General features: G+C 44.2%; 2 protein-coding genes across 5 annotated transcripts in view; one reads left to right on the forward strand and one right to left on the reverse strand.

Annotated features, from left to right (window-relative positions):
* The window catches only part of cuedc2 (CUE domain containing 2), an 80,561-nt gene that overhangs the window by 31,572 nt on the left and 20,992 nt on the right, over positions 1-27,997 (forward strand). For 2 of the 4 annotated variants that reach the window (XM_087134553.1, XM_087134554.1), the window contains exons 10-15: positions 11,945-12,062; positions 13,287-13,481; positions 14,496-14,793; positions 17,352-17,534; positions 18,359-18,787; positions 19,693-19,836. The gene's annotated coding sequence lies outside the window, so the exon portion shown is untranslated. The remainder of the gene's footprint in view (positions 1-11,944; positions 12,063-13,286; positions 13,482-14,495; positions 14,794-17,351; positions 17,535-18,358; positions 18,788-19,692; positions 19,837-27,997) is intronic. The other 2 variants (XM_087134551.1, XM_087134552.1) reach the window with 2 other exon arrangements.
* Positions 12,261-27,491, reverse strand: LOC110991251 (solute carrier organic anion transporter family member 2A1-like). The gene is made up of 8 exons (XM_022256560.2): positions 26,116-27,491; positions 18,384-18,707; positions 17,014-17,178; positions 16,250-16,448; positions 15,188-15,380; positions 14,491-14,744; positions 13,772-13,836; positions 12,261-13,603 (listed from the first exon to the last, which is right to left on the reverse strand). Exons 1-8 carry the CDS (start codon positions 26,963-26,965, stop codon positions 13,215-13,217), a joined length of 2,439 nt encoding a protein of 812 aa, XP_022112252.1. The 5' UTR covers positions 26,966-27,491; the 3' UTR covers positions 12,261-13,214.

Genomic DNA, 27,997 nt, shown 5'->3' on the forward strand with positions numbered 1-27,997 from the left:
GGGGCACTGGTTGCTGTCGTAGTGGCATTTGCTGTAGGGGCACCATTCACTACGTTGTTGAGGGTGGGGTTGGATGCCTCTGGCTGCTGCGTCTGGGATCCACCAGTGGTACTCATTGCCCCAAGGAAATCGTGCAATTCCGTATAGGTGGCCATCCCCTCGTCATCTCTCTGCTCCAACTCATGGCTCAACAGGTAGCGGTTGATCCTCCTCAGCAGCAACTTGGGGCTGTCATCTTCTGAGCTGGTCAACCCCAAATGGTCACAGGTCTTTATCAGAGATGCCTGTGACAGCAGACCAACTTGCTGCATCAACTGGCCACATAGCTCTTGCGGCGACTCTGCCATGGCGATTCCAGGTCAGTCCGGCTGGCTCAATCCCTTGTGCTGGTACCCCTGGTCAACTCCCTGTGGCCTTTCACCTCTCTCAGCCAGTAGCAACCCTTGTGCAGCAAGTAGTGGCTTCACAGGCAGTCTCTTCTCCTCCTATATCATGCCGCCTTGGTTCATGTCTCTGGGCGGGTGCGACCAATCATCCCCCGTTGGCGCAAGGGACAACAACACCCGTCCCTTCGTGGTCGCCAAATGTTGCAACCCCACGGTAACCTGGTATTGGTTACCACGAAGTGCACATTAAAAAAAGAAGACTCCAGAGCACTGTAAAACAAGAGGAAATCAGACGGACACTGTAAGCTATGGTGTGGAGCCAATGTTACTGCTCTGAAGCATGGAGTCAGAATGACTCAAGAGAACAAAGGCACCCACACATGGCAGCAGTGCCCTACAGGAAGTGTTATGTAACTGGTTGGAACCACTGCTGCTGTGTACTAAATAGCATTAGACTGGTAAACAGTGTTCAAAAAAATACGGGGGTGCATAAAACCACTATCAACTGTACTGGTCAGTGCAAATGTCAATGCAGGGGGCTACACTCTCCCCTGGAAAAAATAAATGTTGTCCTCAACATTTCTTCGTCACCAAAAAAACCAATACGCGTATCATGGGCAGTCACTAGTCTACATGTCCTGAAAATCAACTACAGTTTGTTGACAAGTGTCCATCCTGGTTGTATCGTCAGGACTGCTGAGTGGGTGGCAGCTGTTGCCATGGATACACCGGCATCTGCTGTGGACTCCATGGTGTCACATGTGGTGGCCATGGCATGGGGTATTGGGGCCACATCATTGGAGTCACAGCTGGTGGGGTCATGCACATGGGCCAAACTGGAAGTTGAAGACCTTAGCGGGGGTCATGGGCTCTGACTTCGCTGATTCTTTCTGGCTGCTGCTGGGGTTGACCCAACTGCTCATAGGTCAGACGCTGAGGTGGCCTCCTGTCCCTTGCTGGTCTAGAATCTGGATTAACCTGCGGTTCAGGCTCAGTTGTGTAGTCTCCATATGGTCCAGCAGGCTGCTCCGGAACATCTGCCGGCTGGTCAGTTTTGGTGTCCGCTGCAGCATCATCTGGCTCAGAGGAAGGGGTTGGAGCTTGACACATTGTTTGGTGTTGAACAGCAGGAGGGGGTGCATCCATCACTGGGTCCCGGGTGGGGGACGGGCATAAATGCATCCCCAAGTCTGAATGGACATCAGGACCTGGATCAGTCTGCGGCTCTGGGGTGGCAGGAGAAGGTGGATCAGCTGCATGTTCTAGGGCGATGGCAAGTTCCGAGTCGGCCCCTGGGACTGGGGTAGCAGCTGGTTGACTGACTGGATCAGCTTGTGTCAGGAGCTTCGGTGTGCAGGTTGATACCGGATGGATGGCTTCATCGTTGACATCTGCAGCTAGATTGAACTGGTCGCCACCATTTTTGTTGTTCTGCGGCTGCAGGTTGCTCCCTGGAATGAAGGTCGGGGCCTCTACATTCAGTGTTGGGGCAACTTCGGGTGGTGTGCAGACCAAAAGTTCATCTTCAGAGCTATCAGAGTCCGAGTTGCCTGATACATCTTTTCCTTGACAAGCTTGCCTGGCTCGCCCCCCGGTACCAGTCTGCTGTCGGCAACGTGACTTGGCTGTGTTTTGGTACTCGCCTGGAAGATCGGTGCAGGGTAGGAGCAAATTTCGGTGCAAGGTCCGGTGACGGCCCCTCCCGCTTTCTGGTCGGACCTCATATACAGGAGAGTCTACTGCCTTCCGCTCAACAACGACGTAGATTTCCTTCTCCCAGTGAGCTCGCAGTTTCCCCGGGCCACCGGTTTCACTCAGGTTCCGAACTAGCACCCTGTCACCACTCTGCAGGACCGTGCTGTGAACCCTCTTGTCAAACTGCTGTTTCCCTCTGGCGGCCGACTTAACTGCATTTTGTCGTGCCCTCTCATAAGCATTTGCCATTTGTTTCTGCCAGACTCTGCTGTACTCTTGGTGATCCTTAGTTCCGAAGTCATCATTAGACAGGCCGAAAGCCAGATCTATGGGGAGACGGGGATTGCGACCATGCAGCAAGAAGAACGGTGAGAATCCGGTGGCCTCGGAGCGTGTACAGTTGTAGGCGTGGACAACTTTGTTGACAGCATCTTTCCAGCGCGACTTCTCATCTTCCGGAAGAGTGCGCAACATCCCCAGCAGTGTCCGGTAAAACCTCTCCACCTGACCATTCCCCATTGGGTGATAGGGTGTGGTCCGTGATGGAGAGATTCCAGACAAGGTTTGCAGCCTCCGGAACAGGTTGTTTTCAAACTCTCGCCCCTGGTCATGATGCAGTTTGTGGGGGAAACCAAACCTCAAGATGAAATCATTGAATATCTTATCTGCAGCGGTCCGGCCAGATTTGTTTGTTGTTGGGTAGGCTTGAGCGAAGCGAGTAAAATGGTCAACAATGACCAGAATGTACTCGTAACCACCGACGCTCCTTTCAAGATGGATGAAGTCCACAGAGACTAACTCAAATGGGGCTGTGGTGACAATGCTCTTCAGGGGTGCTCTGGCTGGTTGGTTTGGTTTCCTCTGTTGAAGACACCGGCAAACATTCTGGATGTAGTGCTCGATGTCTCTTTGCATCCCCGGCCAGTAAAACCTATCTCGGGCCAGGTTGACAACTCGCTCTGCACCAAGATGTCCCATCTCCTCATGTAACTCTCTGTATACCATTGACCGTAGTTTCTGAGGGAGAACCAGCTGAGACCTCCTGCCACACTTTCGAAGGAGAACACCACCATCCACCTGTAGTTTGGACCACTCTCTGAGGTATGCTTGTACGTCAGCTGGTTCTTGTGCTGCAATCTGTCGGCTTGGGCGACGCTTCCCTTTAACATACTCCATAGCACGCCCCAGACAGCGGTCTTCACATTGCGCTTGCTTCAGGTCCTCCCTGCTTATACCCTGGGTGACTGTCACCTTTTCATCTGGGCTCCACGTCATCGCGGTGATGGCGGAGATCCACGGGCAACAACCAGCTCTGGAAGCACTGACGGCCTCAACTACTGCTTTTATCTTATCTGTGCTTGTCTCTTCAGTGCACTTGGCCATGAACTCATCAATATCCAGTGGTTGTCGGGACAGAGTGTCTGCGTCGGCATTGTTCCTCCCTGGGCGGTATTTGATTGTGAACCGAAAATCGGCAAGTTCAGCCACCCACCTGTGTCCTGTTGCATTGAGCTTGGCCGTTGAGAGGACATATGTCAGGGGGTTATTGTCAGTGTATACCGTGAAGTGTGGAGCATAGTATAGGTAGTCCCGGAACTTTTGTGTCACAGCCCATTTTAGGGCCAGGAACTCCAGCTTGCCAGAATGAAGGTGGTAGTTCTTTTCAGCTGCATTTAGTGTCCGCGACCCATAGCCAATGACTCGCTTCTTTCCATTTTGTTCCTGGTACAACACTGCCCCAAGACCATCTTGAGAAGCATCAGTGTGCAGTATGAACGCTTTCTCGTGGTCAGGAAATCCCATTACTGGAGGGCATGTGAGGCAGCTCAGTAGGTCCTCAAGGATATTCTGGTGCTTACGTTCCCATGTGATCGGCTGTCGTGATGAGGGCTGGCCAGCACCCCTTTTGGCAGTCCTTTTGTTTGTGCCCCTCCACTGATTACTATTCTGCTTGGCTTCCCTTTCATCACTGGGGCTCTTGAGCAGTTCATAGAGGGGTTTCGCTTTGCTCGAGAAGTTCTGTATGTACTGCCGATAGTACCCGAGCAATCCCAGAAGCTGTCTCAGTCCTCCCACCGTACTGGGACTCTTTTGTCTTAGTGACTCGATGGCTGCAATGTCGACAGGGTCCATCTTGTGGCCCTCCTCTGAGACGATCCTTCCCAGATATCGAACTTCCTTCTGAAAAAGGCTGCATTTGGCTGGTTTTAGCTTCACACCCCGTTCCCGCAGACGCTGCACCACCTGACGCAGACGTTCAAGATGGGCACTGAACGTGTCGCTGTAGACCAAGATGTCGTCTAGGTAGACAACCGCAATTTCTCCCACCAGACCATCAAGACAAGTCTCCATCGCTCTCTGAAAGACGGCTGGGGCATTGGTCAAGCCGAAAGGGATGCGTATCCACTCGTACAGCCCCCAAGGTGTTTTAATGCAGTTGCCGGACGACTCTCTTCAGCGACGAATCCTTGGTGATAGGCCTTGCCCTGGTCCAGGGTGGAGAACCAGGCATTTCCCCCAAGACTGTCCAGAACATCCTGGATCCTCGGGATGGGTTGTCTGTCGGTGATCGTCTTGCCGTTTAGCTCACGATAGTCTATGCAGAGACGAAGTGACCCGTCCTTTTTCGGGACGCAGACTACTGGTGAACTATAAGGCGACTCTGACTTGCTGATCCAACCACGTCGTGTCAAATCCTGAAGATAGGACTTGACCTCTCGATAAAGAGGTGGAGGGACAGACATGTACGTCTTCTGCACCGGCTGGCTGTCTTTCAGTCTGATGTGCATCTGAAGGTCTGGTATGCACCCTAGGTCATTGTCATCTTTGGCAAAGGCACCAGCTTCCTTCCTCAGCAGTTCTGTTGCCATATGACGCTGTTCCTCCGTCAAGTGGCTGAGGTCAACAGGGGGGATCCATGCAGTGGTGGCTGCATGATTATGGATGGAGCATATGTTCTCTGCCTGCTTCTCATGTGTGGGCTCCAATGGGACTGACTGAACATCGTCTACTGGCTTCAGTGTGCCCAGCAGGGTACGGCCTCTAAGCGTGACATCATACGTGGCAGTGTTGAGCACCAAAAGCCTGACTTTTGTTGTCGCTCCTGCTATCTGGAGTACCACTGGTGGAGTTTCCAGCTCTGGTGGCCACTGGTCAATTTCTGTGGGTTCAAAGAGGACTGTGGTTTCCCCCATGGGTTTGGTTGATCGTACTCTGCCTGTGACGTAGGTATAGCACCTGCTGGGGAGAGTTATGTTCTGTCTGCCCACCCTGACATCTGCCTGTTGTTCTGCATGGTCATCTCGTATCAGGTGAGCGAGGACTTCAACCTCATGTCTTCTCATTGATGGGAACGCCGTTCGGACAATGTTGATGGGTGAGACTCCCCCCGAGTCATTCTGGACAATCTCTTTGATGACATTATAGCCAATGATGGGGACCCCCTTGGTTCCAGAGGTCACCAAAACCGGGACTTTAATGGCTGTACTGGGTCCAGACATCAGTTGGAAGGCAATCTCAATCCAACCCTCAAATGGTATCTTGGTCCCATTCGCCGCAGTCAAGTCGAGGTCTTCAGTTCCTGGTAGTTCACTCAGGGGTCTTGTGCGAACACTGGGGAGGTGATATTCTTTCCATTCGGTGGGGAGTATAGATACCTGGGCCCCAGTATCCCACAACACTCGTGCCCTGACACTGTTGATCCAACAATTTACCAGGCATCTCTCACCAACGAGTTTGCTGACCTGCTGTTTTGATGACACTTTGGAAACTTGGAAGGGTTGGGACTGCTGTTGAGGATGAGATCTGGTTACTGCTCGTCCCTCGGCAGCAACCCTTGGGCGTTTCCCGACTGCAGATATTTTCCACGACGGCAACCTCGTGCATAGTGTTCGCTTGAACCACACTTATAACAATGGTCACAAGTGTCTCCTTTCCCATCCCGTTGGCAGAGTTGGCATCCCCGTGCTCGAGGTGTTGCCACGGTCTTCCAGTTTGCTGGTTGGCGAGTTGGTGCTGTCTGAGCTCCCCTCAAAACATTAGCGATTTCTGCAATGCCAGCTTTGAGTTCAGCGATGTCTGAAGTTAGAGTGCCCTGCTTTGGTTGTCTTTTGCCCTTGTTGCCTGGTTGTGTCTGGGCGTCACTCTGTGTTACCTCCCTTACTTTGACTGGTCGTCCTTTGTTGGTCCCCAGTTTCTCCTGTCGCTCTGCCTCTTGACTTGCAGCAAGATTCAGCTTGGCAAATAGCTCCTCATCGGTGATACTGGTATCCTGCAAGTAAGGACGCAGCTCCGCCTTTACTGCATCGCTGCGCAGGCCAGTTAGCAGTGCATGTACAAACATGTTCTGTACCAGGGTGGGGTCGTATTTGAGGCCAGAACCGGTCTCCTGACTGGCAAACAGAACCTTCTGCCTCAGATCCATAGTGCGTACCAGGAAGCTCTGGGCTGGTTCCCGACCATCTTGAGCAAGGCGGGATAACCGGTGGAACAGTTCGGTGGCATCTTGTTCCCGATAGTGGGACCGCAGGATCTGTCTTAGAACTGGCAATGTCAGGTTCGCCCTGCCCTCCAAGTAGCTGCGCAAGGGCAACCCCGGCACAACTGCACGGATGACTGCATCAACGATGTCCCGCTCGGAGTGTCCCCGGGCCCGTCCTCTCTCAATCTGGTGGGCCAGGCTCGAGAATGACAGACGGTCTTTTTGACCTGGTTCCCCGATCTGACCAGAGATTTTAAACTCTCTTCTCGTAAGGCTCAGGAGACTTGCTGGGGGCGGGGTTTCTGAAGGAGCACTGGTTACTGCAGAACTAGTGGTCACTATGGGGGTACTGGTTGCTGCTGAACTCGTAGTCACTGTGGGGGCACTGGTTGCTGCTGAACTCGTCGTCACTGTGGGGGCACTGGTTGCTGTCGTAGTGGCATTTGCTGTAGGGGCACCATTCACTACGTTGTTGAGGGTGGGGTTGGATGCCTCTGGCTGCTGCGTCTGGGATCCACCAGTGGTACTCATTGCCCCAAGGAAATCGTGCAATTCCGTATAGGTGGCCATCCCCTCGTCATCTCTCTGCTCCAACTCATGGCTCAACAGGTAGCGGTTGATCCTCCTCAGCAGCAACTTGGGGCTGTCATCTTCTGAGCTGGTCAACCCCAAATGGTCACAGGTCTTTATCAGAGATGCCTGTGACAGCAGACCAACTTGCTGCATCAACTGGCCACATAGCTCTTGCGGCGACTCTGCCATGGCGATTCCAGGTCAGTCCAGCTGGCTCAATCCCTTGTGCTGGTACCCCTGGTCAACTCCCTGTGGCCTTTCACCTCTCTCAGCCAGTAGCAACCCTTGTGCAGCAAGTAGTGGCTTCACAGGCAGTCTCTTCTCCTCCTATATCATGCCGCCTTGGTTCATGTCTCTGGGCGGGTGCGACCAATCATCCCCCGTTGGCGCAAGGGACAACAACACCCGTCCCTTCGTGGTCGCCAAATGTTGCAACCCCACGGTAACCTGGTATTGGTTACCACGAAGTGCACATTAAAAAAAGAAGACTCCAGAGCACTGTAAAACAAGAGGAAATCAGACGGACACTGTAAGCTATGGTGTGGAGCCAATGTTACTGCTCTGAAGCATGGAGTCAGAATGACTCAAGAGAACAAAGGCACCCACACATGGCAGCAGTGCACTACAGGAAGTGTTATGTAACTGGTTGGAACCACTGCTGCTGTGTACTAAATAGCATTAGACTGGTAAACAGTGTTCAAAAAAATAGGGGGGTGCTTAAAACCACTATCAACTGTACTGGTCAGTGCAAATGTCAATGCAGGGGGCTACACAATGTTCAATTTGGGTGCATTCCGTGCCCGTATGTTCGTGGCATTCACTTTCTCAGAACTTGGCACTCTTGCCCTTTACGTCCCCCTGTTAGGGCTGCTCCAGGAGCTACTTTGACCAGCACGCCGCATGGGATGCAAGTTTTGTCGCGCTCAGGTAGAGTGCCTTAGCTTGCGCACCCTTGTTTTGAGTTATAATCACTTTCCTTATTGCAGCTCTAGCCCCTGCTCTGCCTCGCCTCCCCTACCAAGAATTATATAGGCTTTGGGTAGGCGCCTCCTGCTCAGTGTGTTTCTTGAACAAGGTAAAATTACGCCATTCATATCGCAGTGGTGCATAATGCTGGACCCGCAGCATCCCCTGTTGGTTACCGATTGCCTTCCACTTTTTTTTCTGTGTTGTTAAGTGGCTGCTTTGCACTGTACTTTAGTTACGATAGCCTTTGGATGTCTAGGTGTTATGCTAGTCTTCCTGCACTTCCCCAGCATGTCCACGTTGCAGGGACAGTTGTACAGGTTCATTCACAGAATTTGCTCCCTTTCCCTGCAGTCATACTTATTACTCGAGGTTGTTTCCTTGGCGAGAGCATGTTCCCAACAAATTTCATTAGCACAGCTCTAGGTTTCCGTCTACTTCCCAGGTTCCATGAGATTAGATGCTGTATGTTCATGTATGTGTGACCTGGGTTGACCTCTTCTCCTTGGGTTCCCATTGTGGTTACCTGACTGGTGCAAGTTGTACATTAGGACTCCAGTTGCTTGTAATTCTTAGGCATGGTCAACTGTATAGTTAGGTTGTTTAAGGCACGTTTTTTATTACCTTCATGAGTCTTGGTTGTCATCGTCCCATTTCCTGCCATTCATTCCATAAAACATGTGCATACAAGATACATGTAGCACAGGTAGTTTTGGGTTCCTTGCGATCAGTAGTGGAATCAACAGTGCCCATACAACAGCACAATCTATAATAGGTACTTTGTAAAGGCTCAAACCTTCTTTACTGGTTTATTTTTGTACAGCCATTCAGTATAACTACTAGGCTTACTTTATACAGTGTTAAGGGGGGGAGGCAACATCAAAGTTACCACCCTCTTGAGATGACAACCACACACATTTTCAAAACTGCCTGGGTACCATCTCACTTGGCCCCCTTACCCTTCCAGCATTTTGTGAGGTTGTATTTGAGGCGTAGTGGTCTTTGCCCTTTTACAGCTATGGCTGTAGCCTGTTGTTCTGTTTGATAACAAATTCTGCCAGACCTTCTGCCTCTAGACCGCAGACAGGATGGACCTTTGTCATTTTGGTATTGTTTCTCTCTTCAAGCCATCCACTGGTCAGAGGAAGACTTCTTCGGTTGGGGCCTCACCACAGGGCATCTTCATTCCCAAAGATTGATCGCTTCATTTGTTGCTTAATCTCAGTTAGGGAAACTTGTGCCATTTGCTTGTTGGAGACAGAGGTTTAAGGGATGTCCTATAGTTTTATCCCTTCATTTTTGCTCAACCACAGTGAGGGGAATTCAATAAGGGAAACTTCCAGTTTTTGTGGGAAACAATGTTATTAAGGATGTTCCACAGTTTGATCCATTCATTTTTGCTCAACCTCAGAGAGGGAAATTCATGCCTTCACCTCCCCTCTCTGTAATAATGAATACATCAAGTTACTCATGAGAGAGAGAATTATCCAGAATGCTCACTTTGCTTCATTTTGGCCACAACAGCCTTTGTTCCCTTGCCTCATAAGCCTACATGCATAATTTATTCATTCTCCAGTCGGGCTCCTCAACTGCTGAGACCTCCTGAACCAACCTTAGTCTCCAATGGCTCATCTGGATAGAGCCTCCCTTCATTTGTGTGCTTGGATGCTGTCATAGTCATAGTACATGTAACTAAACTTTGGGAAGTAGATTCCGCCTAGGTAGCTCGACACCGGCAAAGCCCTACAGGCACGCTTGTGGTAGCTGTGTTCTCCACTTTCCGAAGTAGTACAAGACGATGGCTATTGATCCCCATTCTTCAGCTTCACCTGTCATCGGGGTTTTTCCCCTACAAACATTGAGGGGGATCAGGGCATCATTGTATCCCAAGTCTCACATTGATCCAACAGAGGCTCGTACCCTTCATCAACCAACCTTTAAAGCGGTATTTTTGATGGCTGCCCGAACAGTTTCACAAGGAGGCCAATTCTGTACCTAGTCCACAGAACCAGTCCACCTTTACCGGCAACCGAGAGGCGTATGCCTCAGTAACATGGGGTTTCTTTCCACAGTTCATTTAACCGGCTTCTTTTCCTTAGATATACATGTATGTACCTTCATCCCAAGGTTGACAGTGATTTCAACAATGGCGGGGGATTTATGGTGGTGCCCTGTTCAAGAGCTTCCACACAATTCTTCGCTCATTTGCAGACCCCATGAGGTGACATCAAGCAGTTGTTCATCACGACCATCCAACTACGTCGCCCGGCCTCTGTGACCACAATTGCTCAAATGAGATTGGAGGCAATAATATGTGTAAGCCCTCTCGATATTGAGGATCGAAATCAGGTGCCCAGGAGACAAGCAGCGCATCAACATCCTCTGTCCACCAGCTTGGAGTTTCTTTTTCAGGCATAATGAAAATGACCTGCAATCACCTTCAGTTCATGCTACGTGAAGGATGTGGTTCAAGCATAGGGTGTCGTGAGCGGGAAAACCCTCAAGCAGGTTGGCCAATCAGCAGCCTGTACACCCCAGAAAGGCAGCTTCTGGGTATGTCTAAACAACCTTTTTCATATTTGAATGGGCTCAGTTTAGACCTTCGTTACCCTGCATGTCCTTTCCCTCCCAAATTGTTACTTAACGGTGCTACTCTGCAAATGTAGGTAAACAAAGGTGAGATGTTTTCTGTAATGGAGTTCCAAAAATCCAACGGGATTTTCCATTCTTGTAAGAAAACACTCACCTCTTTTTACCATCCTTCCCTATTCCAAATAAATAAAATCAAGAGACCTCAAAAAAAAAAAAAAAAACTAGGACGAGTCTTAGTTCTAGGCAGCCTTTTATGGGGAGACATGCAGTGGGCGTGGAGGGTGTGGCTTGGGTGACCCTTTTCAGCAAGGTTTGACGCGAATGCGCACTGATACGCAAATGTAGGTAAACAGAGGTGAGTGTTTTCTTCCTAGAATGGAAAATCCCATTGGATTTTGGGAAAACTTGGGAAATGTTTTAGCATTTTAAGCATGCTGCCAGGAAATCACTCTGTTCATTTTTACTTCTCTTGTTAAACTTGGTATCTGAAAAGTGGTCAATTTATCTAGTTTTCTGGAGCATAAATATATCACTCCCGTAAAACTGTTTCTTTTATTTTTTTATGCTGTAGCACTTTTTACACACCTCCATACACGTACTTACATAGGCTGAAAATCACAAATGTTTAATGCTCTCGATTAAGGCTCTTGCAGTGGAGGTGGGGGGGGGCTGGGTGGATCTTTTCGCCTTTTTGACTCTTGGCAAGACCTTTAATGGGGCAGAGTTAATGAATCTGCCAATTTATGGCTTATGTCATACCTGCCCCCACGTTGGAAATCGTTTTCTTGGCGTTGGATCTTTGATCGTTATATTAATCATTGTAACAGTTATGTTAAAAACCAACAAACATTTGACAACGGTCAAATTAGCTTGTATTCAGAAGTTATCAGTTTGTGAAGAAAATATTACAGTAGTTCAGTACTTGCAATTATATTTATTGTACTCACCAACATGAATCGTTCTTTGTATATTTTGATACCAAATCATGCCATATGGTATTTCTTCACATTTGTATTTATTCCGTAAAATAATCTTTGTGAAGTTGTTTGATATTAATGAATAAAAATCTCATATTGGAGTTCTTGGTATTACTTATTTTTTAAGTTTTCCTTGAATCTTCAGATTCTTTTTATGTGCTAGATTTCTTGTACGAATTCATTAATTTCGATTTTTTTCTTTGGAATTGTGCAAAATCAATTTTCATATTACACAGTTCCTGAAATTTGATTTGTTACCAATATATGCATTGCAGGATCAGTTCTTGCAGTGGGTGGATTATCGGTAACTTCCATGCGTGACAAAGGATACTTGTAAAAAGTGCATGCTGGAACGTGAAAGCACGTACATGTACTTCAATACTATGAATTCAGGTCTGTCTTCTAAAACTCGGTTTATGCTGTAAAAAATCTCATTTAATTTGTTACTGTTCACTTCGCTGGGAGATGATTTTTGTTTGATACATGTATTTCATGGGGATAAATCCTGTAAATGAAAAATTTAGACTAGAAATTTGTATTTGGGGTGCCACGCTTTCTTGATGTGTGGAAACATAATTTCAAATACCAGTATGCATTTTCAACAAATTTATTTCATTTTCATTGAAAGAATTATTTGAAATAGTACTCACATTAAAATATTTCACATTGAAATACATGCACACTGTTTTGGCACGAACATCACACAAAGGTTCAAAACCTATGCTCTGGCTAAAAGTGCACCTCTAAATCGGGCATCAACCCAAGAAACTAATCTACATTTTTATTCATTTTTAACTCACATGTAAAGCAACATGAAGCACAGCGTTGATAAACACACCTATTTTGTTATGCTTTTAGGAATGTAGTCCCTGTAATTTCAGTTAATCTGAAAGACTTTGGGAATGAATGATCACACGAAATGGGAAACACTGCCCTCAACGTTCAGGATTATATGCATGACCAGCTGGTCATCATAGAACCATATCCAACAACATTATCCCAATCAGTGATGATGTCATCTGATTGATGTCAAGAGGACAAAGAAGCAGGATTTGGCTTCTTTTATGAAAAAAAATTCAGTCATACTCAAGATATTAAATCATACTTCATCTCTAGCTGTGTCTGTTTCCCTTTCCGTCAAAAAAAGAAATTAAAATTTACAATTCGGACAGCTTTAAAATGCCATGACCTTAGGCACCAAATTGGTTGAAAGTGTTTCCTGAGCCATGCACTTAAGAAAGATAAATCCGTTGGTTAAAATCTGGGTATTTCTTTGGTAGCATTACTATTAATGATATTTATAGGCTATTTGTGAAGTTACGGGAGTACACTCTTAAAATGTAACAGAATAAAATGAAATACCATATATAATGATAATAGAAAAAAAAGATAAAATTATGGGGTACTCTTCCAATGTATGAATGCTTTCTGTTAGACATACATGTAGAAGGTGGTTCTCCTCTTTAAAGATTGAAGGCAACCGTCTTTCAAATCCGCATTCTCTCAGTTCTCCTTCCCTTCTTTGTGCAACTTTTGGGTTTGTCTCTAATTCATGTCTCCTTCCGGAGCCTCGTTGGGGTAGCGGAAGTGACTAAGTGTTGAGATGTCATTGGACAGGTGACCGTGCCCCTGGCTTTCCACAGAATTCTCGGTAGCACCAACTCCGGAGTCATCCGACGCAGCAGTTGGCACCGGTGAAGGCAGGGGAGTCATGACTGGCCCACGATAGTGGATTCTCCGGACCATCAGCCAGATCAGCACAGCCATGATGATGGAGATGCACTTCAGCAGCGTGGAGAGGCCCAGATAGCGGTAAAAGAAGTTACCATTGTCGTACTGCAGGCATGCTCCATCGCTGCCGCTGCACCCCTTCTCCCAGAGTATACAGGTGCTGTCAATAACAGCTCCATAGTATACCGGCGACGGAATGAACCCTGTTCAAATGAAATTTGAAAAAGATACCTAGGTTGTTAAGGAAGGATTTTTCAATCCAGAGTGTCACAGTCCATGATAGGGGGCTTGTTTGTTTCTATATGCAAATATCTTCTAAAATTTTTTTTGATTCAACATCTATTTGTTTTTTTGTTTAATTTGCCACTCACCAAAAAGTCGCAGAATAACAAACTGCAGACCGATTGCAAAGGGCCTCTCCTCCCGCTTCACGCATCTGAAAAAAAAAAATCAAGGAAAACTTTGTAAGGAGTATAGTATACTTCAACATAATACATAGTGTTGCAACATCCATTATGTTTCTTGTTGTTTTTTCCATAGGAACCCCGCAGCAAACCAGAAACTTCAAGAGTACAATGTACACTTGACTGTCTCGCCACAATTGATCTCCCAATAGATATATTATTGACCCGTTTTTCTACAGCAGCAAGGATCCCTGGGTGCAAGGACGAATTTTCCTTTTATTATACAGTTGTGGTCAAAGGTTTACTTATGCTCCAAGTGAAGTGCTTAATCAGAAGTAAGACTTCATGACAGGCAACCATTCCTTTTCTTTCGCTTGTCACTGATCAGTTAGAACATTTTACTCCACAGTAATAGATGTGCTGATCAACTACCAATAAAGATTTGCCAGGAGTGAGCAAAGTTTTGAAATGATAGTTCAAATTTCCAGTCAACGTATAATGGAACTTCTGACCACAAGTGTATTAATAGTGTCCCTGTGAAATAGTATGTTGGTTTCATATTCAGGTCTAGCCATAGTTTTGCCAGTGATGGTGAGAAAAAGGGTGCTTTGTGACGCTGCTAAAGAAAGACTGCAAAAACATCTCCTCAGGTAAGTGAGATGCATTCATAATTTCCTTTTCCCTACCGCAGAAGTGTCATGAGAGCTGGCATCTGCTCTGTTGAAGACACGAAGACAACCAGCAGCAGCAAAGCGAGGAACGACACAAGCTTCTGGCAGTCTGGCTCACACAGGCCCGTTGTAGCTTCATAATCGGCACTGAAATGACCGTGCGGTGGGTCGTCCTCGCCACTCGCTGGAATGTTGAACAGCTGGACGTTGGTCGATGCAGGGTGGTTGGTCTCATTGTAGACTTTCACACAGCTGCAGTTGAAATATTCCTGTAGCAGAAGAGAATGCTGTTAACAGTTTTCACAGGAAAACAGCAAGGTATGTTTATATAAAACTTCATATTAAGAGATACAATGATTGTCTCGGGATTGGACAATAATGGATTACTTTTTTTTAATATAAAGATTGTTCAGTATTTCGGAGATCTTCAGCTTTCTTTAGCTTTTACTAAAGGCAAAAGTTATCAAACATGTTTTATTGTGTTAAACTTCCTAAGAAAAAGTGTTGTTGAGAATTAAAGGTATTCTTAACTGGGGATGGTGATTCATATTATAGTTCTGTAGTATCCTAAATGCTAGACATGAAAGTGATGCTGTGAATAGTGATGAAGTCAGCCTTCCTTGATTTATGATGCCAATGCCCAGAGAAAAATGTGTCCATTTCACTACAGTCATGATTAGAGTCTGCATGGTTGAATGTTATGAATACTCACAAAGCGATGAACATCATCGCTTGATAGCATGGCAGCCTCAACCTTGCACCCAGCTAAGCAGGGGTTGAAGTAAGCCACACCCTTGTCACTACACACAGGACTGTAGATGCGCGGGTTGCACCGGCAGGCTGCATTGCAGGGCCTGGTCAGATTGATGTTGTAAGGGTCAGGAGGTTGCTGCCAACCAGGATCACTGAAACAGTCACAAGGAAAATGTACATTAGAGTAAGGAGTTGACTAAAAAAAAGTGCCCCTCGTCTTACATCGTTCCTGCCAACTATGGGATCCGTTCGAGAGCTGTGAAATTCACTAAAAATACAGTTCCTACAGATTTACGTTTATGGAACTCCAGTTCATGTAATTTTTCTCTTAAAGTTTCTTTCAAGAATCAAAAAATAACTCAGCTAGGTCATGAATTCGCTACTCCATCAGCTGTTCTGCCATTCAGCAACAGGTGCGTGGTAACTTGGCAACTTGTGTCAATCAGATATAAAAACAAAGTTGACTCTCTTTTATAACTGATTACACAGGTGCAGAACAAACAAACTGGGGAAAACGCATCGATTGTTTTGAATCGCATTTGTTTACGCACGAATGACTTTCCTTTCTCAAAGTTCAATTCTCAACTGGAAACTAGAAATTGTTAAGACAAGGAGTGGTATCGCATTTGTGGTATACACAAAACGTAGCTTGGTGGCTAGATGAAAATTATTAGTGTTCCGTTTAATAGCAGACAGTGTTGATCATGCATTGCAATGCAGTGAATGTGTATACATCGTACCATATATTTCAACAAATCGAAAAAAATCTGTACTGCAAAAGGTGTCAAAATGCATTGCATACAAGTTATAGGTTTTTATTGATACATGTACATGACACTCTTTCCCGTTTTTGCTTGTATACAATAGTCAAAATAGCCATGCGACATAGAATTGATTTTTGTGGCCGATTTGTCGGATTTCTGATAAGGTTAAGGATTTGATCATCAGATCTTGATTTGAATGAACGCATTCCTTTTTCGCTGAAGGTGGCTTTGAAATGTCATCTTATCATGAAACTTACTTGTAATGATACGGGGTTGTTACCCCAGCCATGAGTAAGTTTTGGCATGGGCCCGGGATGAAGATGAGCCCGTACATGAGCCCTGAGAGGATGGTGACTACGGTCAAGACGTTGACCACACCCATCAGATTTGTCTTGACGCGGTTCAAGATGAAGCCTCCTAGGATCACACCGAGGGCCCCAACTGGTATCAAGGTGCCTGGCGGAGATTGAGCATAATTCTAACTAGGAATCCTAATGCTGATGGTTGTACCAATTCAACCCGACAAGTAATGCTGAAAGGTCTAAATTATTTACATATTCAAGAGGGCATGTCAGATTCACCCTGGCAAGCAGTTGTTTTCAAAGAAATCAAAGAAAGTTCGTTAACATCCTCAGCACTTTGATGATTATGTGGAATTTGTTCTACTGAGGTGCTGAATGAAGCTTTTCATTTACTATATTAGTTCATTCGAAAAGGAGTGAGTCAACAAAATTAACACAAACATTATTTCCATAGTGTACAATTTATGGCACATTGCATCACCTCTTTAATACCCTCTGCAACAGCAGTAGGAAACCACTGTAGAGTTGAAATCATATTAAAGGAAATCACTTTAATGGTGAAAAAAGAGAATTTAGTAAAATGGACTCATCTGAATTACAACTAGTAATTACACTAGGGCTAGTACTCTGTTTGCTTTTGGCTTCAGTGTTGTTACATGTAAAAAATCATGGCGTTCTGCAACAGTTACAGATCTTTTACAGGACTGTGTTTCACAAACCTGTCACAAGATTTGCTGTTGAAGCTTTCAGTTGGAACTGTGACTGGATAAACTTAGGCGCAAACCTTACAAACCCGGTGATGATACTGAATTCTGCGGCTGCCGCAAAACTGACCATCATGTACACGGGGTTCTTGAGTAGACCCCAGATGGCCTCTGGGATCTCTGTGGAAAAGGCAACAAACATTTTTTTTTCATTACTATATAATCCATCGATTGATTGATGATCAGTGGATTGCTGGGTGCAGTGCATGGGTAGACTGTACATGTAGATTTATGATTGAATGATCTTAAACCAATCCATTATCAATCTACATGTAGTTCTTACTGTTTAACAGAACCAAGGATGAGGAACCCTGAATGCCTGAGGAAACAAACCCGAAGACGGATACAGAGCTTGGAGGGAAAAAAATCAAGAAATTGTAGGGTAGTTGTGGAACCAAAAAGCCATAGCGGGTCTTATTCACATGTCGTCTTGGAAGAGATTGTCAGCCAAGCTGAAGTGCTGAGAAAAAACTCAGGTGAGAACCAGTCACAATAGGTGTACATGGTGTATGACAGTTTCGGCCGGTAACCTATCTTTTGCCAAGTACGTGTTCTTTGGTAAATGAACTCTGTGCTTAGCAGCGCTGTGACATTAAGCCATAGCCAGACTATACACTTAGGAGAAACAGTCACTGCCTTGGCACTGTTAAGCAACTTACGCCCTAACTTCCAGAATCTGTCCCAACTATAGTTTGGACAGTTAAAGCTTTTGTTGAAACAATGCTGTAGCTGGGGCGTAATAGTACTCATTTTGTACTGCTGCATTTTGATGTCAAGACGCTATTTGCGCACATGACTTTTATTATGGCTTGCATTATACTGGGCCTTATGAGCCAGTTGGGTATTTCAAATAGGCGAGGTCATTTAGAAACAAGTAGATGTACGTATGACTGCCCTTAGTGGGTAGCCCTCATGTGCGTATGTTCCCGAATGGTCTCGGATGCTCTTCATTTGGGGAAGTGCTGTTGATGTACTGAACTGGCTGATCTCAACGAGCTGCTAAACAGTCACTTAATTTATATGCTCATCAGATTTTTGCTCAGTAAAAGTGGGCAGCAGCCAGGCTATTGCACAGTACCTTTGCTGTTGGGCTGTTTTTCTATTAGCCTGTGGCAGTTCGCCAAGTACTGTACTAAGCACTCTGAACTATCGCTCCTGGACATGTTTGACTGTTTTTTCCAGTGTTTGTATGCTTTTATAGTAATTTATAAAATCTTCAGTAGATATGTCAGATAGTAGCTCTTGAACTTTAAGTCAGTGAAGCTTAATCCTCCATGTAATTATTTCTAACTCTGTCCAGACTGGAAGCAGAGGAATGAACTCACTTCCCAGGGAGACATCGCTGAACGCCATGTGCACGGTAGTATCGTCCTCTTCATCTACTGGCTGTTCAGGCTTGCCATCCTGGCCCTTCTCGGCCGGCCTCTTGAGCTTGGCCGGGAAGGCGTAGACCGGGAACGCTGTGACCAAGATAGCCCCGGCGAAGAAGAAGAAGCCCAGCCACCAGGCACCCACCCATCTGGGGCTAGATGGTGATACCGGTGTCTCCAATCCACTGGTGGTGTCAAAGTCCACATAGTACTTGAGGAAAAAGCCACCAATGAGAAAGCCGAGGGCTGGTCCGATGACAGTGGTGCTGTAGACAATGGCTGTAACATCACAGATAAACAGGAAAGGAAATGTCATTTGAAGAGTTTCGTTTAGAAGGAGAATGGACGAGGGATTACGGGTTAGTGGCAACTTGTTTCTTATCTAGTATTCACAAGTAGTAAGATGAAAACCCCGCCTGTCACTTGAGAAAATCGTAATGGCAGAAAGAATCTCTCTGTTTCAGCAGTAGCCTTCATTTTTGCCCTTTGAATCCTCCCCTAAAGTGCGAATCACTTATACGCTTTGCACAACCCTAAAGTTCTTCGGGTGCCCGGTAAAAGGGCATAAGCATGTTAATGCCTTTTTGCCAGGAAGCATGATCACAGCACAAAAAATGTTCCCAGCAAAAGTGCGTATGAAACACACTGTTTTTATTTAGTAAAAACGGATAAAATTTACTACAAAATCAACACAGGCTGTACAAAAAGCAACCTTTGAACAACTTATTAAAGGACTTGGGAATTTTGTTTTCTTTTTGCAGAGAAATTTTCATATATAGTTGCAAACTTACGTCCTTGTGCTGGGAAACGTTTTCTGGTAAAAGGGCCTAAGCACTTACGCCCTTCTGCCAGGCATATGACAAGTTCTGAGTGTGTTCTCCATTATACACTTTTTGACTCAACACCAGGCCAAACTTGATTATTTTGGAACCATGTAATTGTTCATTTTAACTGTTACTGAACGAAGTGTTTCAGATAGAACTGTTACATGAGTACCATGAATTTAACGTGATCAGGCGCTCCTGAAAAAACCCACTAATCCATTTCGTGTTTATAAGTTTTGAATACTTTGGCTGTTGAACAGCTCCATGTGGTACACTTTCCTGACGTGGGATATTCTAGTGTAATACAGCGGTAATCCTCAAGGGGTCTTTGTGTCTTCATGCGATACCAATAAAGCAGGGATGTCTTTATATTTTCAAAAGGAGTCATGATTTTAAGCATGGAAGAAAAATTACTATGACCACGCTCTTTCATGTTTCAGATATGCTGGACAAGAATGCACATCACACCTGCGACAATAGGAACTCTGATGCGTCAAGGAAAATGACAACCTCTGCAACATTATTTACGGAACAGGAAGCACATTCAAATTCACACTGGCCAAGCAAGTAAAGGAAACTACAAGGTAAGTACACACAAAAGGAAATTATGAAGGTTACTTTTTTTAGCAACCATGTTATTTTTAACATTTAATAGAAAACACTTTGCATAATGGCCCTATTGCTATTTTACTATCGTTTCTTTAGCAAATTTCTTATGTTAAGAGGAAACATGAAGAAAAGCAGCAAGTTACGGAAACTATCGAACAAAAAGGTCGGGTTACCAGGTTGTTCAAAGGAAACATTCGAACGTACGACCTCCCGTAGTCCATGCAGAATTCAGATAGTGTCTGACAAAATTAAAATGCACCTAACTTTGCTTCTTGCAGTGCCACAAACTTCAATCTCAGTGCGTATATATATGGATAAATGGAGTATGCACGAATGATGACCTGCCTGCAGTTTTCTTCAGAAAGCAATATTTGTGTTTTTATGTAAAATGTATTTGATCTACACTTGAAAGAGTAATTAAGCACTACAACACCACATTAACCACTTCGTTTGGGCAAGTACATGCCGTAAACACACACTCAGCGCCACAATGTCACATTAATACCTCGTTTGAACAAAATTAAATGCCGTAAACACACTCAGCGTCACCTCGTTTGGACAACAGAATTAAATGCTGTAACAGGCACTCAGCGCCACAACATCACATTAATACCTCGTTTGGACAACAAAAATAAATGCCGTAAACACACACTCAAAATTTTAAGGCATTTCATTATGACTGTTGTTTATTTTTTCTTTAAACTGAGTATCCCATTCAGTGCTGGTAGCTCTGATTTCCTATGGGTGCCTGATTAAAAAAATGAAAACCAGCGTGTAATTTTTAAAAAAGTCATATTACACAAGTAAAACAACATTACATAAACTCGATCAGAAATTTATGTCAAACGGTTCAGTCAGCTAGTCAGTCGGTTAACAAGTCACCTGCAATCAGTCAGTAGGGCCTATATAGATGCTTAATATAGTTCCAAATTGGATTTAATGACGTGAATTAAATTAGTTAAAGAAACTGCTTAACAGTTGTGGGACAAGTTTTTTACTCGCTTTAAGGTACCGGTAATCCTTGGAGTATCACCAAGCTGATTTTTTTTTCATCTGCCAAATTTGGATTCGCTTCATCTTTTGCGGTGTAAACGGTGTTCGTTAATCTCAGTGACATTTTCACAAAGTTATCTTAGAACATAGCTCAAGAGGCAGGGTAGGCTGATTTAAATCACTGATTTAAATCAAATGAGTTTTTGAAAAACAATTACTGATTAAACTCAACATATTAATTTTTTGGGAAAAGGACAAAAAGTTAATAATAAATTTAATTAATTTTTAAAATAGTTGATTTTAAATTCTTTTGAAGTGGTTGGTAATGTTGCAGGTCTTGCACATTTTAAAACAAAACCCCCTGTATGAGCCTTTCAGTTCCTGGTATTGATAAGAAGTATGAATGTACACGTGTTACACACAATCTGTGTTGGCAAGATTTTTGTTAAATTCAATCCACTTGTTTCGATTTATACCACATTTTTAGATTCAGGAAATTAATTTCATGTGAATGATTTGTAATCATGATTTAATTTCAATTCATTTAACTTGCCTACTTCTGAGCTTGACACGGCAAAGTAACAGTGTACATGTACATAATCTTTTTATCTCTGCAAGTACACGTGCATTTTATTGAGATTAGAAACGTTGATCATTATGCAGTGAAACTAAAACCAATAACAACATGCTCTTAATAAAGTGATTTTAATCAAGCCTAAGTCATTGCTCTGTTAATCACAAAGGAGGTGGATCACAAACAAAACAAGACTGTTTTATGCACCCGTTTGAGCAAGATGAAATGCCAGCATGAAATGCCAGCATTTCGTACCCACATGTGCATGTGGTTGATGATATGTTTTCACTCAGTAGTTATTCTTTTTATATGCGTTGTTGTGTCATTCCTTTGGAAAATAAATTAAGCGAGTTACGTGACTCTCCGACGTGACTGGCTCGGCATGAACCATGTTAGAAGGATAAACAAGTGGGAAAAAATTGGAACAGTTAAAAAAACCGCACAATTTACAAAATAGAAGACCCGTACCTATTCACACTTTCAAAATGATAAAGTACACACATACACGCATCAAAATCAAAACAATTTAATTACAAATGTTATCTACACATTGAACAAGGAAACAATGAAATAAATATTTCATTGAAATCAAACAGAAATTAAGAGCTGGAACCTGCTGAAAAGAAAAATGCAATTACTAATTGATAATCCATCAGCAGGTAGCAGAGTTCAATGGATTAAATCATGTGTGACGTCCAGCGGAATTCCTAGAGATATTGCAATTTCCTTTCAAATGCCCCACATGTTTTTGCTTTCATGCTTAATTTCCCTGACGGTGCCCTGTTAGTCTGACGTCAGCTCAAAAGCGAACGCTAGTCCACTCAGTGTTAAAAGTTAGCACGCAGCTATCAGAATACCATTACGCAGTTCTAGTACAAATTTCGCCCCTCTTTGAAACTAATTGGGGGCAAACATACAAAGCCTATGTTTAAGGCAAAACCTGTCACTAATTGAGGGTGATATTTCCCGGTAGAGAGGTCAATACGCCAATCACTGGTTAGAACGAATCACCTGACTACAGGTTTTCAAATATCTCATCCGAAGCGCGTATCTTTGACCTCGTACACCGAAACTTGCTAAAGTAAAGGGCCGAAGTGAATCCTTTTGGATAGACGGAAGAGGCCCTATTATGCGTATTTTTTTTTTTAAATCTGGGCACGCACAATCCCACCAACTCGTATATTCAGCAGTCCAGTTATAAACATAACCCTCAAGTCACATTTAAGGCACTCGGTTCGAGTCTGCATCACGACCTTCTAGAATATACCGGAGATTCATGCCTGACCTGTCCTTGTACTTTTGTTGTCGTGGAAGTGAGCCTGTGAGCGGTTCGACTTTTAGTGCATCCATTTCAGAATTTAGGAAAACTTGAGTGTTTCGTTTCTTTTCCTGATATGAAGAGATTACATTCAGGTGCCTGCTGTTTCTGAACTGTCATTACACACACTGTAATGAAGAGGAAAGATCGAAGAAAAAAAATGTTCAAACACAACCCAGATTATCGTTTCTGCCGTGATAGATGCTAGAAGTAATAAGTATCTTTTTGAGAACTAGACAAGTCATGCTAGCTGAATGGGGTTAACTTTCTCTGAATACTGTAGAAAGAGCCACACGACATGAATCTCCCCCGTTGTTGTTGGCAGCCACGGGCAGTGAAAACACACACAAGACCGTTATTCTCGCGTAAATAATGATTTTCGACTGCACCGTTTTTTCCTCGTCCGTTTCCGAGAAGCGTAATTTTCTCCATACTCTGCCTGTGAATAAAACCTAAACCCTCCATATGTCGAACGCGTGATACTTCAAACGTTACTCTTGATATATTACATTCAACTCAAGAGGTGTTTACTTGGAATCTGCCATTACGTCAATTTCAAGGTTGTGATTGCTTCGGGGGATAAGTAGGAACAAAATAAGACAACCAGTCAAGACAAATCCTTCTTAGCAGTTCTTGCATGGATCATTCCAGACACATTAGTCTGTATTACTAGGCAAGGTGGCTTCCCTGCCCAGTGTAACAAGATCCAACAGCTTCAACTCCCCCAAAGCCAAACAACGTAGAAGTACATGTATGTGGTTGCCAGCCATTGCAAGATCCGAGAACGGTGCAAAGAAACCAGCTGCCATTGTCTCAATGTGGGCATTGATTACCATGTGCTGCTATGCTGAAAAACTTGGTTAACATGGACAACTAAAATCCTTAGTTAGGACAACCATAGCCCTAACAGTCTCAAATCCTTCAATTTCAGTGATTTTACCTACATCCCAAGGGGTTAGGGTTAAAGAAAAATTCTTCCATACCTTTCAAAACGTTATCTCAACAAATGGCTACAAGTTTTTGAGAACACACCTGCTCATCTTACCTGGATATCTGTGGTGTGGTAAAGTTAGACTAGTTATAAGTCTAGGGATAGTAACTTGAAGCTCTTAGTCTGATTGAACAGCCCTTAAGTTGGCCACAGTGGTTGAGTCAATTTGAAAATATTGGAGGGTCAGAATTGGAAACTTAGCAATCACAGTTCAGATATAGGAAGAAAAAAACACTGGAGCTAATGCTGATGGATAGCAAACAATGAATCATTTTATATTAAGAAATTTATAACTATTGACTTGCTAGTATAGGGGCGGCCATCTTGATATTGACCGCAATAAAACTTCTTGTTGTTTTTACCGGTCACGCTTCAATTTTTTCATCACCAGTGAATTTTTGGACTCTGGAAATCCTATGGTAGTTGTTCAATGTACATGTGTACATTGCATATTACGGAGAAACGACAGTTTTAGTAATTTTCCAGTAACAGGGCGGCCATTTGGATGAAACTTGTGCTTCTTTGTATACACGTAGGTCAGTATGTAATTTATCATCACCAGTGAATTTGTTGAGCCTTAAAAGCCTATACTACTCATTGAAAGTGAAGATACACGTTGCAATATTAAGACAGTTATGACTTTTATAATGACTTTCTTGTACAGGGGCGGCCATTATTTTGAAATTGACCCGAATGAAACTTATGGTTCTTTATATAGGTCAGTATTTAATTTCATCATCATCAGTAAATTTGTTGACCCTGAAAACCCTATAGTAGACACTGAAACCAAATTTGTACATTGCATATTTAGAAAGTAACGACCATTTCAGTGTTTTTCCAGTACCAGGGCGGCCATCTTTAAACCCCCCCCCCAAAAAAAACACTTCCGGTGGTCAGAATTTTATAGACTTTCTGCCTGTCACTCATCACATCTAGTAAAACTGAAATCTGTCGAAAAACCTTTTGTTAGAATTTGTTGGGGTTGGGGTACTTTTTCACTTAAATCTAGCCGTCTATTTGGCCATATTTAACTAAAAATATTTACCGGTAATATTGTTATTAAACTCTTTAACAATTTGTTCACCATTCACTCTGTGTGTCATGGTAATGGCGATACGGAAATCTGTTGTGACCAAAAGTTTGTGTGTAGTGGAGATGAACTGGTAGTGGTGGAGGAGGAAACTGACGACTTGGTTATTCTGATAGAAATAGTTTAATTAACCGTTCTTTTGGCCGAATTTCAAAGTGACGAGTTAAATAACATGGTGCATCTGTGAATACGTGTATTTGATTTAAAGGGTTACGTAGCAGCGAAAAAATATGTGTTTTTTTCCGTTAGCGTAGCAGTTAACCGTGTGGTTGATAAAGAACGGTATCGACACCGTCAACAGTGATATTGGCAACTCTTTCTTGAGATAAATTTAATGAATCCTCAGTCTTGCCATGCATACTGTAAGTGGGCTGTCTTGTCTAAATCATTTAAAGTGCTAGGATTATTTTGCCAGTTCTTATGTTTCCTCCTGCACGAATCACGTTTTGCGTTAGCGATGGTGTATCTCCACAGCATGTGAATCAAGGAATGTGCTAATGTGTTTTAACTGTGCTGTACTACTCGTACGGTTAGAGTTTTCATACAACGTAGACATGTGATAAGCACGAATCAGTTTATTGGTTTTTGTCGGCATTTATACATGTGCTTTTGAATCCATTTTAGATCAGGGGAAATCACTTCAGTCTGTCCTGAACAAAGCTAAGCAGTGAAAGAAAATCTACGTCTTGAAAATACCCTCTACAAATTTAAAAGTGGTTTTATTATATGTTAGAGACTCTAACAATTTTCACTGTGTGAGAAAAACAACAAATTTGCTTCCAGGTTCTCGAAGGAAAACGCTATTTTTTCGCGATGTATGGGGTCCGCCGTCTGTCTTTCCTCTGCCGTACGGCCATCCACGCAAACACAAGATGGCGGCCGGTCGGACTGCACAAACAGGCCCTACTTTGTCACTCAAATTTAAACACTCAATATTTTTCCAGGTAGATGTAATGTATTAAATTTGATATGTAGGATCCTAATTAACATTTTAGATTAAAAAATCTTTGCATAAAAATATGCTTAAATAACCCGTTGACGCACGTTGACGCTTGATGATGCTAAATAGCATGACCCCTGGCAAGAGGTCGGAAGGGGAAGAGATAGTAATGACTCGACATGACAAGAACGCCCGTCTAAAAGCAGCACTACCGCAGACCGGTTATGTCTCATTTACCCCAGTCATCAGTCATTCGCTTGTGACTGTGAATCTAAATTTGGTCAAGTTTTAGTGGCCCCGCTGACCCGAGTTTCTGTATAATCGCGTGGCTCTATTCCAACAACTTACCGAGCATAATCGGTGTTTCTTTCTTTCGCACGAAATCGTCGATGTAGGTTATGCCGAGCGTCATTGTAGCCGTCGACCCAGCTCCAATCAGCAGCATTCCAGGGATGAGAAAAAACAGTGCCGAGCCCTCAATATTGTTGCCACTGTTGCCTTGGCAAGCAGGTTCCAGTTCATACCAATTTCTCTGAGATTGTAGCGAGGTTTCAGGATGGCAGACCTCTGCGACAGTGTCGTTCCCGCTGGCCTTGTAGGAAATAAAGAAGTGCGGAAGGGTTACGATGCTAGCGCCCAGCGTCATGGACCAGGCGCTCCACGCAATCCACTTGGGCCGGTTGGCTGCCTCGCGGCCGCCGAAATAACTGGTCAAGATGACCACAAGAGTGCCGATATCATAGCAGCTGACCACGAAGCCCGCAAGTGTGCTACTGAATCGGAACTGAAGTTCAAAGCTTGTGACCACGCTGCTGATATAGCCCACCGTCAGGCCAGCCTCGGTGAGACAGAGCATGCTGAGAAACAAGACGAAGAACCGGCCCGAGGCCACCCTCTGCAGGCAGGCCGGCACCCAGCAGCAGTATCCACATGGTCTGGGCAGGGAGTCGTCTTCGCTTTCCAGCTCAGCATGCTGTCCCTGGGACGAACGGTGCTCGGATCGCGGTTGCGACAGACCGTCGGCGACGCTAGACTCAGGTCCCGCAGGCGAGGCCCACTGATCCGAAAACCCGCTGTGTGGGACGCTGAGTTTTTCATCAGATGCAGTTGGGATATGTAACGAGGTTGAGCAGGAACGATCGCCATCGAACCCGGCGTTTGTAAATGCCGTGCCACAATCTTCCCTGAAGTCGGCCATCTTTTGACGCCGGTGTCGGTCCCAGTTTAAAACGTCGGCATTAACAAGACACCGGTCCACACGCGGACTGCTTTGAAATCGGAAAAGGGGCTGACGGTTTACGTATACCCTCTAGTTGAGCGCCATCACACCACTGCATTGGATGACTCCATAAATGCACAACAATGGATGGCGTGTATTCTCAGTCACACTCGCAAACAGTGACACGCACACAGCGGTACCGCCAGATTCTCATGCGCTGTGACCTGGCCTGGTATGTCAAGTGCACAGTGATTACGATGTGTTTTTACTTCGTCATCTTCCAAAATAATACACTTGCCAATTCAGATTCCAAGCTTATGGACTTGGCAAATTAAACGATACGTGTCCGTTTTCAGGATATGCCGTTGAACTTTGGACGCAAGCTCAAGTTTACAATACAAAACACGACAAAGCAGTAGGGTGAATGCATTTAGTTGTTCTTTAACTGTTGACGAGGCCATGAGAATAAAGCATTATGTTTTAGGGATGTCCCTCTGTTATTTTGTAATCGAACTATGCGTAGGCCTACAAAAATTTTAAACAACATAGTGTCGTGGGGTATAGGCTTGATATTGTGTATTGAAAATCTAATTTGTGAAATCCCCCTTCAAGACAAAATACTCAAAACTACAAGTCGTGGCTTTGCTGGGCATATCATGAGTTCACAAATATTTTGATTGTTTCGAGGTAAGACTAATTTCGGAAGGTGACCCGTGGAACATTTTATTTTCCCTAGGCTTCTTCTTGGGCGAATACAATGTTTCATTGATCACCAAGAGAGGCTGGTTTTACAACACGGCGAGATAAAGCAGTCAATACATGTACACGTATTTCTTTTATGCATGTATTACGTCCCCCACAGATTCTGCTTATTTTCAACTATAACTGGTTGATTTGAGATAAATACACATCAATGGTATATGTCTATTTCAATAAGAAGTTTTACTAACACTTTCTCAAGTACCTCTTCTCGAAATAATTAAACCCAGCTCAAGAGCGCAACACTTGTGA

This window comes from Acanthaster planci, linkage group LG03, assembly GCF_054643075.1.
Source record: "Acanthaster planci isolate LZ-2023a linkage group LG03, COTS_SCS, whole genome shotgun sequence".
Lineage (NCBI taxonomy): Eukaryota > Metazoa > Echinodermata > Asteroidea > Valvatida > Acanthasteridae > Acanthaster > Acanthaster planci.

Coding starts and splice junctions, on each gene's coding strand:
- LOC110991251 (XM_022256560.2), bottom strand. CDS start 26,965: ATGGCCGACTTCAGGGAAGATTGTGGCACGGCATTTACAAACGCCGGG. Junction 16,449..17,013: donor AACAGCAAATCTTGTGACAG/GTTTGTGAAACA, acceptor AATCTCCGCCAG/GCACCTTGATACCAGTTGGG. Junction 13,604..13,771: donor TGTTATTCTGCGACTTTTTG/GTGAGTGGCAAA, acceptor TCATTTGAACAG/GGTTCATTCCGTCGCCGGTA.